This window comes from Tripterygium wilfordii, chromosome 13, assembly GCF_013401445.1.
Source record: "Tripterygium wilfordii isolate XIE 37 chromosome 13, ASM1340144v1, whole genome shotgun sequence".
Taxonomy (NCBI): domain Eukaryota; kingdom Viridiplantae; phylum Streptophyta; class Magnoliopsida; order Celastrales; family Celastraceae; genus Tripterygium; species Tripterygium wilfordii.
The window spans coordinates 11794184-11809717 of record NC_052244.1 but is presented as its reverse complement, the minus strand read 5'-3'; the positions used below and the strand labels follow the sequence as shown (position 1 = coordinate 11809717).

Below are 15534 nucleotides of genomic sequence, written 5' to 3'. Positions count from 1 at the left end.
TGGGTCAACAAAAAAGAAATAAATGATCTTCCATGCAACTTAATTGGAGTAAGAATATATTTGTGTGTGCATGTGTCGACTATATATACGTGTGTGTGTGGGTGTTGGGTTGTGCACACAATAATGCACTCAATAGGGGGAAGAAAGAAGGGGTTCGATTCATAGTTAGACAACACAACCAAAAGCTTGGTGTATCTATCTATCTTTGAATCTATATGCTAGTCTAGCTAGGGCTTGAATCTATAGGGCATGTCCCTTTGAGGTTCTTTCTAGATCTTCATTGTCTTTTTGTGTCGTAGCTACAAGAAAGACTTGTCTGATCAGTATTTGTGTTTGTATCTGTGCTTGTATGTGTAAGAGAGAGAGCAGAGAGAGAGCAGAGAGAGAGAGAATGGCATTACAAGCTGTGGTCTTCCAACAAGATCCATTCAACCATGGCTGCAAGGATCAATCTCAATTTCAAAACCCAGATGGCTTTATTTTCAACACAACCAATTGGGAATCCCAAAATGCATACTTGGACGAGAAAATTAATCCTCCGGTGGTGGTTGTGGCGGCGCCTCCAGGACAGTCAAAGAGGCGTAGAATCAGAAGCATCAAGAACAAGGAAGAAGTTGAGAATCAAAGAATGACACACATTGCTGTCGAACGCAATCGAAGGAAGCAAATGAATGACTACCTCAACGTCCTCCGATCCACCATGCCTTCCTCTTACTCTGAACGCGTACGATCGATCTCTTTCTTTTCATTTGTTGTTGGACTAATTCAAAAATGCTGAGGAATATTCCAGTATTTTTGTCTAAGTCATTTCAAATATTGAGATAGACGCACATGATCTATGTGAAATCATGAGTCTTAAAAGATTCAAATGAAATCGTGTGTCTATATCAACATTTGAGATAACTAGAACAAAAAAGATTATTGTTTTATGTTATCGGAGTTTTAGGCAAACGCGCTAATGGGTTTGACCGTCGATTAATCCTTGATATTTGTATATATTTAGGGAGACCAAGCGTCGATAATTGGAGGAGCAATAAAGTATGTGAAGGAATTGGAGCAACTCCTTCAAACCCTTGAAGCCCAAAAGAGATCAGTCAAGCAACAATCAGCAGCAGATACTACTGCAGCTAGTGTCTTCTCCGACTTCTTCACCTTCCCTCAGTACTCAACTTGGTCTAATTCTCATCATGAAAACCCAGAGAAGCAATCCTTCAATGTTGCTGATGTGGAAGTCAGAATGGCAGAAAAGCATGCCAACATCAAAATATTATCAGAGAGACAACCAAAGAGATTGATGAAGATTGTTGGAGGGTTGCACTCTCATGGACTTACCATTCTTCACCTTAATGTCACAACTATTGACAATACTGTCCTCTATTGTGTCAATGTCAAGGTAATTAGATATACATATATATATATATATATATATAAATTAATATAAAACCCATTTTTTGCTCCTGATCTTAATCTTGTTTGGGTTTGGGGAATATTATTAGGTTGAAGATCATTGTAAGCTGAATTCAGTGAACGAGATAGCAGCTGCTGTTTATGAGATGATGGGTGGTGTTCATGAAGGCCAAGACTAGAGTAGGCTGAGTCTTAGTTGAAGAAGTGTATGGCTATAGTTTCTCATCATGTAATAATTATTAGTTTATTATGAGCATTTCAATAATCAATGTAGAACCAATTAGTTTGTTGAAGATTTTTTTTTTTTTTTTTGGATTTGGAGGTTTTCTATTTAGGGGATGGTTGAAAAAAATTTTAAAAAAGGGATAGGGCCTTTCCATGGATTCATGATAATCATATATGGGCTAGAAGCCTAGAATAGGCCAGTGCGGTCCACCTCTTGATGGAGACCAATTTTTATTAGGGTTTTATTATTTTTTTAACCTTAAATTCATATCTTGTTATTGGGTGTGAATGATAGAATGAAGAAAGTTTCCTAGATTTGGAAAACAATTGTGAGAAGCCCCAATATCATGTGGGCCACATGAAAAATGTGGTAAAGTAAATTCGTGTTAGTAGGTTTTTGCAAGATTGGATAAATCTCGAGTGTTTAAATTACTTTACTTTTCTGAACATAGGTTAAGTTTAGGAAGAAACACTTGAGTGATAGTCTAATTAATGAATCTTTCTAGGCCAGACCAAATAGAATCAGAAAATTCCGAATTCGATTCTCATTAGAAGTAATATCATGTAACCACACACCGGAGGTAAGTTTACGATAGATATAAAAGGTAAGATAGAAAGGAAATTGAAGTGGAAAATTAAGGTAAGTTGGATTTATGTTCCATCAACATTAGCTAGTCAAAATTGAAGCAAATGGAGCCATTTTGAAGATAGAAATTCATTATATATATATATATTCAATTGGTTATATAAATATATAGTAATTTAGTGAAATCATCATCATCATGGGTTTCACCTACTTTTTTCAGTGAATGGAATGAATGGGCTTGCTAGGCATAATAAAAACTATATAAATATACATGGATGGATGGTTGATTACATATATAATTCACTGACACACATCTGAAAAGCCAACATAGAGATCAGTCTTCGATTTGATCTTCACAAGACAAGCAAGTACGAAGGAGATTCTATTGTATAAAGTGAGGGGGAAGAAAATAAAAGAAGCTATATCATGTCATGTGAAGCTTAACACAGACAGAAACCATAGTCAAGGCAGTACTGCACTGCACAGCTGCCATATAACAATAGCTTTCGAAGATTTTCAATTTTTCACTTGATTTTTAAGACTACTGAACACCATTTTATATCCATCAATAATTGGTCCATTTTGTAAGTATATGCTTGTTTTGTCAGTATATCTGTCCGGGTTTGACATATTCATCCGGGACTCTACAATTTCCCTTGAATTTTAGAATATGGAATTTTGATACGATGCTAATAAAATGCCAAGTTATTTTTTTTTAACAGAGTCAAACAACTATGTAAGGAGAGAGAATGACGTGACATTATTTTTTGATCGTTGGATAAAAAATAAGAAATATGTGATGTGGGTAGTTTGACCGTTAGAGAAAGTTGGAAAAACTTCAAAAAAAAAAATTAAAAAAAGAAGTATGATGTGACATATTTTCCACATTATTGGATTCAAATTGTGAACTCTACAATTATAAACGAATTGCCGAGCCCAGATAGATAGATCCCCTGGGAACCACACGGCCTCGGTTTGTTCATAAATAATAAGGCCGTTGGTGTGGAGTGATGGATCGATCCATTTTGTGGCCCACTACGCTGAAAAGCAAGCCATTGGTGGAAAACTGTGGCCCAACAACAGGGCCCTGTGAACTACACGGCCCATTCATGAATAATAAGGTAGAATAAAAGGGACAGCTTTCCTGGAGACGACGGAAACAAACAGACATGAGCTTTTTTCTTATGGCGTTTAGATATGGAGAAACCGAGAAAGGCTATGATAGGCTTGAATGGAAGTTTAGGCAATAAATTTTGATGCTAGGGTTGTGCAGCTGGTTAAAGAATGTATATATATCTACTGTAAAATTATTCTATACTTATAAATGGCTTTCAAGGACTTCTGAGAGAAGTAGAAGCATAAGATAGTGTTCGTGTTTTTCCACGTCCAAAGTCCTAGCCCAACTCATAACAGAGCTTCCAGGGTGTATTCACGACCTTAAAACGCGTTTATTAAGACGATAAACAAACGCGGTTATAAACTACCCATCAAACTTTTTATTTTAGCGATATGAGACTTTTTCGCAATAGAATTAACACACTATTTGTAGATGACACAATAAACTGCAGTAAGAAATGCAAAATTGCATGTTCACAAAAACTGAGGCGGCTGCAGTCATTCACTCGCAGTAGGACAAATTTGCACAATCTGTTCATATGCACTTACAATCTGTTCCATGAACCATCATCCCCGTCCGAGGATCGGAATAGCTTGTGTTTCTTCTTATTTGGCAGATGATTGTCCTTCAAAAGAAGCAGGTCACAATGGAAGGATTGAGTCATGGCTGCTACTACGTCCTGACGATGAAGAGGCCTTCCCGCTTGAGGTGGAAGACCTTTTCATCAAAATAGGCTCAATTGAAGAACTCCTCGCCAGTTTAATCATACTAAAGCTTCCACTCCTTCGCTTGGAATAAATCTTCGATTTCAAGTTCTTAATTGACACTAATGAATCCATTGATACTGACCTTCTCCTAGGTTGTACTCCTCCTTCTGTCGATGCTTGTCGATTCTCAGCTAAATCGCTTTGGACCCTCGAAGGATAGTTCCTCGAAATCAAATGTTTTGATTTCTTTCTCAAATCTTCAACATTAGTGTTATTAGCCTCAACTGGATTATTATGGTCTTCAATCCTCACTTCATCTCCTCCCATCTGTTCGATTGCTAATTCACTGTCATTGTTCACTACATTATCCTCTTCTGCATCCTCCCTTGAATCCAAATCATTTGAATTTGCCTCCGAGGATTGAGCAACATAGTCGTCACTGACTATCGGGGCGCGACACAATGGGCAGTTCTTGTGTGATCTCAACCAAGTATCAATACAAGCAATATGAAAGGCATGGCTACACTTTGGCAAAAGACGAAGACTTTCATCTTCTTCAAACTCACTCAAGCAAACAAAGCAATCTGTGCCTTCAATCAACCCTTCATCTTTCTTATACTTGCAGACTGTGATTGAATCAATTGTTGATTGTTGTAGACCCTCAGTATTGATGTACCAAATTGGGTGATCAATTCCTGGCCCTTGATTTTCATCTCGAAAACTATCTTGGGTGTGGAACAAAATTGGAGAATTCCTTATTCTCCTCGAATCGTTCTGGTTCTGCCTATATTTGTAAAATCTCCAACCTTGCCATATGAGCCCGAAAAGAGCAACGGCAGTAATTACAATAGGCAAGAATATTGGAACAAATAGGGCAGGTTTTACATCATCCTTGTTTGGAACCCTTGAAGGCGGTACTGGTATCAGACATGGTGGCCGTGGCAGCGGTGGTGGGGATGGACGATCACGAAAGACTACAAACTTTTGGACAGACATTTAAACAAGAACCCAACAAAACCCAAGTCGGTTTGATTCTGTATTACAAGAAAGTGCACAAGTAAATAAAACACCAGCACTATTCGGACAGATTTTTGGTGGCAGAAGTAGTTTTCTATGATCACAAACCATTTACAGAAACAGAGGAATGAGGAAACAGGGGATTATGGAGGTGAACACCTTGGAAGTCAAGAAGAGGGTGTGGCATACTTTTCCTCAATAGATGGTTTGCTTGTATTGGTGAATGATGAGCACGAGGACTTTTGGGTTTTGTTTTCTTCCCACATTAGCTTTTGTTTTTTTTTTTTTTTTTGTGGGTGAGAAAAGACATGTCAATTTCAGTCGGGAGAGTGAAGACTGGTGCATTTACTTAAGAGAAGATATGTCATTTTCAGTTGGGAGAGTGAAGACTGGTGCATTTACTTGAGAAAATATGTCCATTTCAGTTGGAAGACCGAAGAATTGAGACTCAAGACACAAACCAAGAAGCATTGGCACAATTGACAATCGGCTGGATCAGGTATACGTGTGTTCAAAGTTCGATTCTAATGGAAAACAAATTTCTCTTCTCAATGATATTTCAAAAAAAAAATATACTCAAGACACATAATTAGCTATGGCCCTCCCTTCTTTTCAGCTTGCACAACTAAGCTTTCAAATGTGCCAATTGCATGCAAACATAAGCTAAGCATGCCCACGACCTAAATATTTACAGGCCCACGGCCAGAGCATTTATAGACCCATATTTAGAGGCTCACAGCCTAAGAGACTACTAGAGTACTACTGTACTAGGCTAGCTTAAACAAGCCCACGACCCACAAGTTACTATGTCCCAAAGCCCTGATACAGCCCAATGGCTCCCAAGCACAAGTACAAACAAGCTCACTGGGCTCCACGGACCCAAAAGGTTTGGCCCAACGTCAAAGCACCCCATCTCAAGCTGTCATCTTATATGTTGGTTGAAAGGATATGAGTCAACCTCGAGCCACTCATCCATTTTGTTCCTGACATTGAGCCGTGTTATCAGACTTTCTCCTGACCCGACATGCGGTGCTCCACGTGCCATTGACGAAACTCGCATTATCATATGGGTTCCCCAAACATCACTTTGGATGCATTGAGAAATATTTTCACTAAGAATTCACCTTTAACAATTTACCCTTTCACAATAGATCCACCTTAAAATCGTTAATTTGATTGTTAGAGATCGATCGGCTCCACACCGGTGTCAAAGACTCTTACCACCGTTATCTCTCTCTTAAAGGTTGCCGGTGGACTCGCATTGACACATCATCAATTGTAGATGTGATCGACTACAACAATTTGATCAAACTCTCCTAATTATTCCATGGAAAGTGTGTTCGATAAGGACTACAATCTACAATCCACAACGTAACCAATTTAATGAAATCACCATCATCAGTCACAAAGTCCATTGCGGGGTAAATGGACTTGCCCACACTACAATATGGAAAACTTTAGTCACACCCCACTTTTTACTAAAGACACCCCGTCAACTGAGTTTTACAAGGGGTGGTCAACTCAAATTGGGGTGTCTTTAGTAAAAGGTGGGGTGTGATTAAAGTTTTCCCTACAATATAGACAAATGGGCCACGGCCATACCATGAGTGGGCCTCAGGCCCATTCTGTATTCACTTGGGCTTTGTCTCGTCTCTTCTTTTTTTTTGGGTTCGGTAAGTGGCCAATGCTCCATTTTGCAGAAAACCGGGCATGTATTTTCCGGTATTTTCTGTTATTATTTTATAGAAAACAAAAGGCAACTCAAAATATGTTCAGTTGTTGATTTTAGAAAATACGAAAAATAATAAATCACCCAAAAAGAGCTTGAAAAAAGAAAAAACCTTTTCATAGAACAAAAAACAAATCAAATGCTACGCTCAACATTTTCGACGTTATTTCTTTACATGGGACAAAGGTTCACACAGGTTTTGTTAAATTAACTCTCCTTTGTAGACTTCGGCCTTGTTCTTAATGCACATGCTTTGACCTGGTCTTACCTATCACTAGCGTGGAGCTGGCTGAGTTGATGATCTGAATTTAGAATTGTCTCAACCATCCGGTGGGCATGCTAGGTTGAGAATTCTTGGTCACCAAAAACATTTAGGGAAAAAAAAGAATATTACAGTTTTTTTTTCATCTTGATTTCTTTTTGTTTTCTCATCCTGTGGCTCGAAAGATCTTTCTTTCGCTTACATTCCCTGTTTGGATATAAAAGAGAAATTAAGGTCGGTAGACAAAAGAGGGGAAATTACTAAAGTCCACTCTTATGAAAAGAGTGGACCATCCACCTCCTCTAAATAACTCTTTAAAGGTTATTACAGTCTTTACTCAGGTGAGCATCTCGAGGATATTTTTTAGATCCAATGGTGTTTGATGAAGGTGGACAAAAGGGTGGATGAAAATAGGGTGGACCTAAGAAAGTCCCCAAAAGAGGAGGCTTATTTTTGGGGTTTTCTTGTAACGTAAAGATGCTCCCAACTCCCAAGCCAAAAAGTTGAGAGGTAAAGACAATCTATCAGCCTGAAGTTTCATAGAAAAAAGTGTCGTGAAACAGTTGTCTTAAGCAACAATCTAACATAAGCAGCCAAGTTGTAACGTATTTGTTTGTCCTAGCACGCAAGTAAAGCATTTGTAAAATATTCAAAACTAAAAATTTTCTACCCAATGACAAATAAAATATGGTTTCTTCTGCCACTGTCTCACCCCTCCCCTCAATCCACATCTACCTCAACCACCAACCCACAAACTTCCTCTGCCTCTCACGTCTCTAAAAGGACAGTTACTCCCTCTCATTTAAGTTTTTGATCAAAACCCATAAACCAAATCAATCTCAAGGCCCCATCAATGGCAGGATGGGCATCAAATAACCAGAAACTGAGTGCTGGAGTCATGAATGAGTATGATGTGGTTTGGAAGCCTAAGTTTTCTCAAAAGTTTGGTGTAGAGCTGATGCAGAATTGCGATTTGCCTCCACCACAGAAGGTTTTTTCGGGGTCTGATGAGACGGTCATATCATCCATGAATAGGGTCTGTGGCATGATGGGAAGAGAAGACGATGGTGAGTATGAGAAGTTGGAGCTTTTGAAGGCCTTGAGACTGTCGCAGACGCGGGCAAGGGAGGCAGAGAGGAGAGCAGAGAGTTTGGCCAAGGAGAAGGATTTCATTGCTAATGTCTTAATAAAAGAATCCTTGGAGCTATTCGCTTGTCGGCAATGGGTGAAGTTGCTTGAGGTTCAAGTTTTGATGTTACAACCACATCGACAACGACCGGAGAAGATGGGTTGTCGCTGGGGAAGCGAAGAAGAGGGAGATGATGATGGTGAGGGGATTTCGTGGATTGTGGCTTTGGCAATTTGTTTGGGGATTGCTGGAGTAGGAGTAGCATTTGGTTGCAGATATTGGCTTTAGTACCTGCAGCTTATCTTCTAGGTGCTTTTTTTTTTTTCTAATTTTCTCAGCATTATCAAATATTTGGCAGAAACATTCTGTAAATACAGCAGAGAATGAAGAGATTTTACTAGTGAAATTGTTGTAGACACTAGAGAGGGTTCAAGAAAAGGTAAGGTAGAGAAACTCACAAGAATCTGCAATACTTTCAGGTTGCAGAGCTAAACAAATGGAGGCTGGAAGTTACTTGCTCTCCTCTGTAGTTCATTTTCTTCACCAAGTCCTCTATCCCATTGTCCTCCAGAGGACGGAATCGACCTCGTGCAACATGTTTTTTCATGAGTTTTTTCTGCCCACAATCATTCTGGTCTAAGAACCTGGCAGTGGAGAGCAGTATAACAGGGGAAGGAAGAGAGAAATAAGTGACAAAATTTTCGACAATAATATATTTTATGTTGAAATTGGAAGTTTAAAATTTTCAATTTTTTTTAATACAATATAGACTTGAAGAACATCATTTATTGTTTGTGTATTTGATTATTTCTAATTAGAATTCTTGGGTGTAGAAACATCAATCCATATACTTGGACTGAAAATTGTCATTTTGATTAATATGACAGTGTTTCCAACCAGAACCTGGATGAACGGTTCTGTAAGTAAAATCCGAATGTAAGAAAGTTCTTAGTAGCACAACACAATAAATAACCAGAACCTGGACGTCCTCCTTGTCAGACGAATCAAAGATTTTCCTACAACTGTTTACTCCAAAGGAAATGAATTCATATAAAGCAAACAAGAGGAAGGTCAATGAATGAAGAGAACAAATGGAGCCATATTATAGTATCATTACTCTTGAACAAATTGGGAGGTACCTGACTATCCGCAAGGATACTACTGCTTGAAGTATCGAATTTGTTACCGTCCATGCTGCCAATGAGATCTGAACCATATACATGTCCCATTTTTTTACGTTTGGTTTCCAAATATCTCTGGTTTTCCATTGTTATTGGTGTTAATAAGGGCACCCTTCCAGCAATTTCCAGGCCATAACCTTTGAGCCCCACATACTTTGCAGGATTATTTGTCATCAGCCTCATTGTACGGACACCCAAATCTCGTAAAATCTGCAAAAAAAAGAATCGCAAACCTTTGAGCCCCACATACTTATGGATCGTGCATCTAACATTGTTAGTCAATTGAAGGAGAGAGAGAACCAAACAGGGGTGGAAAATGTCAAGGTAATTAATATTTTATTTTATGAGATAGTGACTAATAAATACCTGTGCACCGATTCCATATTCTCGTGAATCAACAGGTAGCCCGAGCTCCTCATTGGCTTCAACTGTGTCACGGCCATCGTCCTGCAGGTTGTAAGCACGGAGCTTGTGTCCTAAACCAATTCCTCTACCTTCATGACCTCGCAAATATACTAATATTCCTCTGCCAGCAGCCTCAATTTGCTTCATTGCAAGTGCCAACTGGTTACCACAGTCGCATCTGGCTGAACCAAATATGTCTCCAGTGAGGCACTCGGAATGTACCCTCACAAGAATGTTATGCCCATCCAAAATTTCTCCCTGTAACAATTATGGCCAGTTGTAGTTACTCATAGGAGTTGGATGCTCCCCTTCCACGCTTACATACACAAACACAGATTGGCAGTCAAAAGAAATACTAAAGTGCTGAGTATTATTTTTTGAAAATGCTTTGAACCCAACCACTGTACCAAACATGACGTAGGTATGACTCTTAAAAAAGATTCTATACTCAAACGACTTGAATTTTTTGTCCCCGTGTTCCTCTTCTCATTTTTGCTACGGTTTTTGTGTGCCTTCTAACCACTTTAAACCAAAAATATCCCAGGTAAACCAGCTCTTTCATGTTTTTGAGAACCATAAACATAAAACAAATCCTTCCCTTCATTAAATGTTCAACCAGGCATCCCCAAAACTAGAAAATGAGCCCGGGGTAATCCACAAATACACCCAACAACCTCCAAAACTCAGCTTTATTGCTCAAACAAGTTCAACCATAACATTCTTCTAATATATTTACGCATCCCAAGTCAACAACATTTTTCATAACTCTAACTACCAATTAAATTGCTGTAAAAAGCCTCCATATACAGTCATGTTGAACATCAATACAACTAGGAAAGCACAATATGTGTGAGAGTTAAAGCATGCTTACAAGCTTCAAATCCCTGGACTGGGAGATAAAGAGACATCTTTTTGAATAAGCCTTGCATCTGAATATCAACAAGCTTTCACATGCCTCAAAAGACCCAAATAACACGTGAACACACTGTGACACAACTCTTGCTAAAAATTTATACTTCAAGTCTCTAATGTAAACTCCTGAAATCACATAAACCCTAAATATAATCCTAAGCAAAAAAGAGCCTTAAAAAGTTCGGGTTTTTGTTATAAAATACCATGCACTGTTGCAGGGCCCACTAGAACCATAACCATTACAGGAATGCTAAGCGCGTCTGAGAAATAAAGTTCCAAGGTTGAATCATGAGCAGCAACTTAACGGATACAAAGCATTAACAACATAGAAGATCAAACAAGAGAGTTCCTCCTAAGATGGTAAGATATACTGCATAGATGGCAAAATATGTTTTATGCTTTTCCATAGAAAATGGTACTATGATGACTAGAGAATACAAAGGCAAGAAAGGTTTAGAAGTTGAACATGCTAATAGAGATAGACTACTCACTTTAACCATTGCAATATGCTCAATTCCATCCAGCAATGACCTATAACAGTATGCTTTGAATGGGCCCCACATTGTTGGTATTTGTGCAGCAGAAGCCAGCTCAACTAATCTATCTCTTTTCCTTCGATACCTGCCAGCAATAATACATCAATGGTACCGGAACATCCATTTAAATAACAGGAGAAAAAGTTAGAATAATTTGAATAATTGAATGGTCATTTTCCTTGTACCAGTAAGGAAATAACACATAATTATTGCTAAGTATTCCGAAGTTCAAAATGACTTTCAGACATTAGTTATGATTATTACAGAAGTTGTGTAAGTTCTGATAGTATCACGATATTAAACAAAAATGTTTTGGCCTTCTGAAAAATTCAATATATAGATACACGCGCATGGATATGTCCTACGTGCAATTCGTGCATTAAACAAATGGCACACACACGTAGTATCCTCAACAATTTGTTTAACGAAGTTACTAACTAGAAATTTCATTGAGTTACCTGATTAGGTCTACAATAGAAACGATTTTCAAGTTTTGCGCCTGTGCAAATTGACAAAGTTTAGGTAATCTAGCCATAGAGCCATCATCGTCCACAACTTCACATAAACCGCAACAGGCTCTAATCCAGCCAACACAGCGAGATCAACAGAAGCTTCTGTGTGCCCCGCTCTTTTCAAAACCCCTCCCTCCCTGTACTTCAGGGGGAAAATATGACCTGGACGATTAAATTCTCCAGGTTTTGAATCTCCAGAAGCAAGGGCCAACACTGTTGTTGCCCTATCATGAGCTGAGACACCAGTTGTTGTGCCATGTTTTGCATCCTGCCAAAACTCCATTAAATTGATCAAAACCAAAGGGGTATATATATATATCCAAAAGTGATCTACTTCAAAGATAATTGCAAACTTAAATGCAATCACTTTCCATGAAAAGGACAAAAGCTATAAACATAAGACAACCATTGGCATGCGACAATTCAAAGTTCACAAAACAACTTTACTAATGAATCTTCTCCCTGTAACTCTGTAAGCATATATGCCAAAACTATTTTGTGATCCAAGAGAAGGAAATTTATTAATATCCCAACCAATAGTCTATGTGACTTTTTTTGTTCCCCTTTGTTTTGTTTTCTCACAGGAAATTCACACATTTTATGAAAAAAAAAATGTTCAATAGAACCATATAACATGAACTAAGTTGTCTGGAAAATAGAGGAGCAATTTTTTTATGACGGGTCTACTTCATCATCACATCATTAAAATTACAAATAACATTGATAAGGTTGGGGGACTTGAGATCAAACCTTGGGGCAATCAATTAATAGACCACAACCATATCTTGCAAGAATAACAATGAAAAGACTACGTGCCCAAAATGAAGCAAGGAAAGAACAAGAAGAAAATTTGGAGGTTATCTGCTCAAATATGACGCAGAAAAATGAGTCCAATTAACGTTGTGGAAATAAACCACATACCACCGTCACAGTGAATGCTGTACGAAGCTTCTCCTCGTTTTCCCTGTGTGTCACCATCAATGGAAGTTCCAACCTTTCTAGATCTCCTTCTTTCATGCTCACACAAACAATTCCAGTTCCATGCTTGACCATAAATGCCATAGTTTCAGATGTCACCTTTGATGCTGCCACTATTAGGTCTCCCTCATTTTCTCTGTCTTCATCATCTACAACAATGACTAACTGCAAAGGAATCAAAAAATATTGAATTAGAACCGCATAGAAGAAAACTAACCTATAATGATGACTTTGAAACCTAAAAAAAGGTCATAAGCCAGACTGAAGACTAACTTTGCCCTGGCGAATGTCCTCAATGGCTTCTGGGATGGAAGCAAATCCTGGCGTAGGGCGATCCAGTTCATATTCATCATCATTAGTGAAGAAATCAGTACTTGTTGGAGTGATTTCAGCTGCAAGTGTTCCAAAAGAAATTTTATCAGCTTGTCTCTCAATCCCAGTAGGCTGGACCAGCTGTTCTTTGATGCAGATATTCTGTCCCGCAACACTATTAGGGTGCGACAAGAGGTCACCTTCTCCAGAAATCAGTGCAGCTCTAGCTATACCACTTCTCTTAAACTTAAAGCATAATTTCTTGGTCACAATACTTGAGGGCAGATCGGAAGTGTTACCAGATGAGGCGGGAAGCTGCTTAAGGTAATGTGGGCCACCATACCTGGAAGTACAAAACAGTTAGCAGTACACAAATGGCCAACTGAAAGAGGGAAGGATGTAATAACTTATTGAAAAGGAAAAAAAAAAAAAAGAATAACAAAACCCAACAAGAAGTTTCAATCCTGAAAATGATAGTTACATCACATGCCATCTCGAAGCTTTTGAGCAAGAAAAAATAATGAAGAAAAAGCATCTCGCTGTGTATAGATACCACCATTCAGAGGAAAAAATCTTGTTCATGATATCATTTGCCTATTGAGTTACAGAAGTAGCCAAATCGGAAACGCTATCATTGACGGACAGAATCTGTATTTTCTAAAATAATGTGAAATAGAATGCACAACACCTTTGTACAAAATATCCTATCTTTATAGATTTTCTAGTCACAAGAACAGTCTCTAGAGATCACAAAACTTAATCCGCCAAAGCAACTACTTCTTCATGCAGAGGATTCGACTGCTTATTAAGGCCGAGACAGGGCTAAACTCAATTGCACGATGAAGAACCACGCTTCATGTTCAAAATGTCTATAGAAATATGATATATATATATATGTATGTATATATGTATTTGAACGGCTGAAAAATAAATATATATATATATATATGTATGTATATATGTATTTGAACGGCTGAAAAATAAATTTATTAACGATGGCACCAAGGGGGTGGTGCCTCCCTGGAACGAACAGTAGTCAATTACAAGTAATAAGATCTAGAACAGCTAAAAGAGTACAGAAACACGATATTTTCGTTTTAACTAGAGCCAAATCTTTGTGTTGATCAAATCAATTTCCTCTTCCATAGTACTCTTAGCGACTCCAATTTCAGAATTACAATTTCTCAGCAACCAAATAAGAATGATTGCGAAAATCAGGAGAAATCGAAAAGCGCAATGAAGAGGGGAACCGAAACTAGAGCTTACCGCAAACGTGAGAGAGGCATCGAAGAAGAGCAGAAACTAATCGAAGCCATGCCAATTAAGCTCAAGATCCTTCAAGTCCTGCTCTTCGGAACGGCTGCCAAAGCAATTTCCTATAAGACGGTGGAGATAAACTACGGCGTGCCGAAATAAGGTTTTTTTGGATACCGAGAACCGCCACCGCGGAGGTCGGAGAACAAGAAACCAAACTCGGATAGTCTGTGGATGTATCTGGTTCGCTTGATGACGTGGCCCACCGGATATGGTCGCTTTTCCGCCTTTACTGGTCCTGTTCGTTCATTTATTTTCCTTTAAAGGCCGCTTTTTTTAAATATGGTTTCCTAATTAGGGTGAACTAGAATTAGCTAGGCTTACTTTATTACTCATTCCATCCCATTTTCTTAGTCATTCTTTCTATTTTGAGATGTCCCAAAACTAGTGTCATTTTTCTTCATAAATTAACAATTTTATTATTGTATTTTAAAATTACCCTTGTAATTTTAATTATCCTTATTTCAAGATAAAAAAGAGTACCCAATAAATAAGGGCAATATTGAAATAACATGGTGATTAAATGATATTTCCTTAAAAAACTGGATTTTCAAAGGATGATAAACAAATTAGGATGGAGGGAGTATAAATAAGGGCGTTTTTTTTTCACAAAACAGGAATTATCAGAGTGATACACACAATCATTACTACTTCAATTAGTGGCTCGTGTGTATTATAAACAAGCTCTTAGTATGCTACAACCATATCTAAAGAATTATGTTAAGAATTGGCATTTTGCCATTAGGGTTTAGGTTTATCGTTTGAAGGTCGACCACCCCTTCGAGGTTGTCAATTGGAGGCGCGATTATCCTTGAAATAGTTATTAATGTAATATATTTATTAGATTATTTTTTTGTCTAAATTATTGGCTATATAACAATTGGTATCAATCTATCATAACGATTCAGCAAGAACATGAATAGTGCAATAAAAAGAGTGGTTTAAGCAATTGTGAATAGTGTCTTTGTAATTTTGAATCACTCATGAATACGGGATCTCAAGATACTGATTTGTTGAGAGCTTTTGAAAATCGTTAGCAATGTTTTTATTTAAGGAGGGGAAGGAATGTGTAGATTTTGTCTAATTTGGCCTTAGGCTTAACATTTGTCCTTTGGGGATCGACCCTCTCCAAGTTATGAATTGCAGGCGACTATTCTCGAAATGTGATTAGTATTTTAATAGGCACTTTCAAGCTGAGAGTATAT

General features: G+C 38.1%; 3 protein-coding genes and 1 pseudogene across 4 annotated transcripts; 2 read left to right on the top strand and 2 right to left on the bottom strand.

Moving 5' to 3' along the window:
* The first annotated feature begins 84 nt into the window (after nt 1–84).
* On the top strand, nt 85–1687 carry LOC120013717 (transcription factor bHLH94-like). 2 transcript variants are annotated; one of them, XM_038865620.1, is made up of 4 exons: nt 85–262; nt 370–724; nt 1004–1393; nt 1497–1687. In XM_038865620.1, the coding sequence occupies exons 2-4, from the start codon at nt 392–394 to the stop codon at nt 1584–1586; spliced, it is 813 nt and encodes a 270-aa protein (XP_038721548.1). In that variant the 5' UTR covers nt 85–262; nt 370–391; the 3' UTR covers nt 1587–1687. The 2 variants fall into 2 exon arrangements, with proteins under 2 accessions (XP_038721548.1, XP_038721547.1); XM_038865619.1 differs by having other exon boundaries at nt 85–724.
* A 1943-nt stretch (nt 1688–3630) lies between these two features.
* Nucleotides 3631–8775, bottom strand: LOC120012830 (E3 ubiquitin-protein ligase RING1-like). Its single transcript, XM_038864361.1, has 2 exons — nt 8638–8775; nt 3631–6788 (listed from the first exon to the last, which is right to left on the bottom strand). The coding sequence occupies exon 2, from the start codon at nt 5036–5038 to the stop codon at nt 3977–3979; it is 1062 nt and encodes a 353-aa protein (XP_038720289.1). The 5' UTR covers nt 5039–6788; nt 8638–8775; the 3' UTR covers nt 3631–3976.
* Nucleotides 7297–9089, top strand: LOC120012831. Its single transcript, XM_038864362.1, has 2 exons — nt 7297–8488; nt 8659–9089. Exon 1 carries the CDS (start codon nt 7904–7906, stop codon nt 8465–8467), a length of 564 nt encoding a protein of 187 aa, XP_038720290.1. The 5' UTR covers nt 7297–7903; the 3' UTR covers nt 8468–8488; nt 8659–9089.
* On the bottom strand, nt 8471–14582 carry LOC120012829 (annotated as a pseudogene).
* Nucleotides 14583–15534: the final 952 nt, after the last annotated feature.